This window comes from Chiloscyllium plagiosum, chromosome 16 (genome assembly GCF_004010195.1).
Source record: "Chiloscyllium plagiosum isolate BGI_BamShark_2017 chromosome 16, ASM401019v2, whole genome shotgun sequence".
NCBI classification, from domain to species: Eukaryota; Metazoa; Chordata; class Chondrichthyes; order Orectolobiformes; family Hemiscylliidae; genus Chiloscyllium; species Chiloscyllium plagiosum.
This window is the reverse complement of record NC_057725.1, coordinates 75,691,914-75,693,448: the sequence shown is the minus strand read 5'-3', so window position 1 is coordinate 75,693,448 and position 1,535 is coordinate 75,691,914. Positions and strand designations below refer to the sequence as shown.

Here is a 1,535-nt window from a genome sequence, read left to right as displayed (position 1 = left end):
GGGGCATGGATAGGATAAATAGACAAAGTCTTTTCCCTGGGATCAGGGAGTCCAGAACTAGAGGGCATAGGTTTAGGATGAGAGGGGAAAGATTTCAAAGAGACCCAAGGGGCAACATTTTCACACAGAGCGTAGTACGTATATGGAATGAGCTGCCAGAGGATGTGGTGGAGGCTGGTACAATTGCAACATTTAAGAGGCATTTGGATGGGTATATCAATAGGAAGGGTTTGGAGGTATATGGGCCGGGTGCTGGCAGGTGGGACTAGATTGGGTTTGCTAATCAGTCTCCCATGGGGAACCTTGTCGAACGCCTTACTGAAGTCCATATAGATCACATCTACTGCTCTGCCCTCATCAATCCTCTTTGTTACTTCTTCAAAAAACTCAATCAAGTTTTTGAGACATGTTTTCCCACCCATGCTTCCAACTAAACCTGTTGAACTATAATCTGGTGTTGTGTGATTTCTAACTTTGCTGAAAATGGTCATAGCCTGGTATTTTCATGGTGCAAATGTTACTTGGAACCTGTCAGCCCAAGCCTAAACATTTTCCAGATCTTTGAGTATGGACTGCTTCAGTGTCTGAGGAGTTGTGAATGGTGCTGAACATCCCCACTCCTTGTGGTGGAGGGAAGGTCATTGATGAAGCAGCTGAAGGTGGTTGGGTCGAGGACACGACCCTGAGGGACTCCTGCAGAGATGTCCTGGAGCTGAGATGACTGACCCTCCAACAACCACAACCATCTTCAAATGTGCAATGACTTAACCAGCAGAGAGTTTTTTCTTTGATAACTCACTTCCCCCAACCCAGTGCTTCCACATTCCCTCACATTCTCTTTCCCATCTTGATCTGCAGTGTTTATTGTGTCTGTTTCTTGGTGCAGGATTTCAAGCCCATTTTGCAGAGGAAGCCAGTGGAAAGTGAAGCAGTTGCAAGCAGCTCCCCCGAACTTTCAGTGGAAACATCTTCAAACACACCGACCGAGGATACAGGAGCAAACCGACGAAGACTTGCCAAATCGTGAAAGCTATTTGTAAATGGCAAATGTAACTGGCTCAGAATGTGGATGTCATTCAGTAACTGTAATAAAACCACAGCGAATTCCATCTTCCAGAACTCATTCCTTTATCAAAAGCATAATCCCGCAGTTGCTGGTCATCTGAAACAAGCACAGAGAATGCTGGAGAATGTCAGTTAAAAATCACACAACAGCAGGTTATAGTTGAACAGGTTTATTTGGAAGCTCCTGATGAAGGAGCGTCGCTCCGAAAGCTAGTGCTTCCAGTTAAACCTGTTGGACTATAACCTGGTGTTGTGTGATTTTTAACTTTGTACACCCCAGTCCAACACCGGCATCCCCACATCAGGAGAATATCAGCACATTGTTTTATATCCACTCATCGTTTGTGCCCAATAACTGGCCCAGTATTTATTGCCCGTCCCTAGTTGCCCCTTGAGAAGGTGGGGGTGAGCTGCCTTCCTGACCCGCTGCAGTCCATGTGCTGTAGGGTGTCCCACAATGCCCTGAGGGA

General features: G+C 46.3%; 1 protein-coding gene across 2 annotated transcripts in view; it reads left to right on the top strand.

Moving 5' to 3' along the window:
• LOC122558070 (sperm flagellar protein 2-like) overlaps window positions 1-1,097 on the top strand; it is an 11,269-nt gene extending 10,172 nt beyond the window's left edge. For both annotated transcript variants that reach the window (XM_043706390.1, XM_043706391.1), the window contains exon 5: window positions 887-1,097. In XM_043706390.1, coding sequence (XP_043562325.1) covers window positions 887-1,027 — 141 coding nt within the window. In that variant the 3' untranslated portion in view covers window positions 1,028-1,097. The remainder of the gene's footprint in view (window positions 1-886) is intronic.
• Window positions 1,098-1,535: the final 438 nt, after the last annotated feature.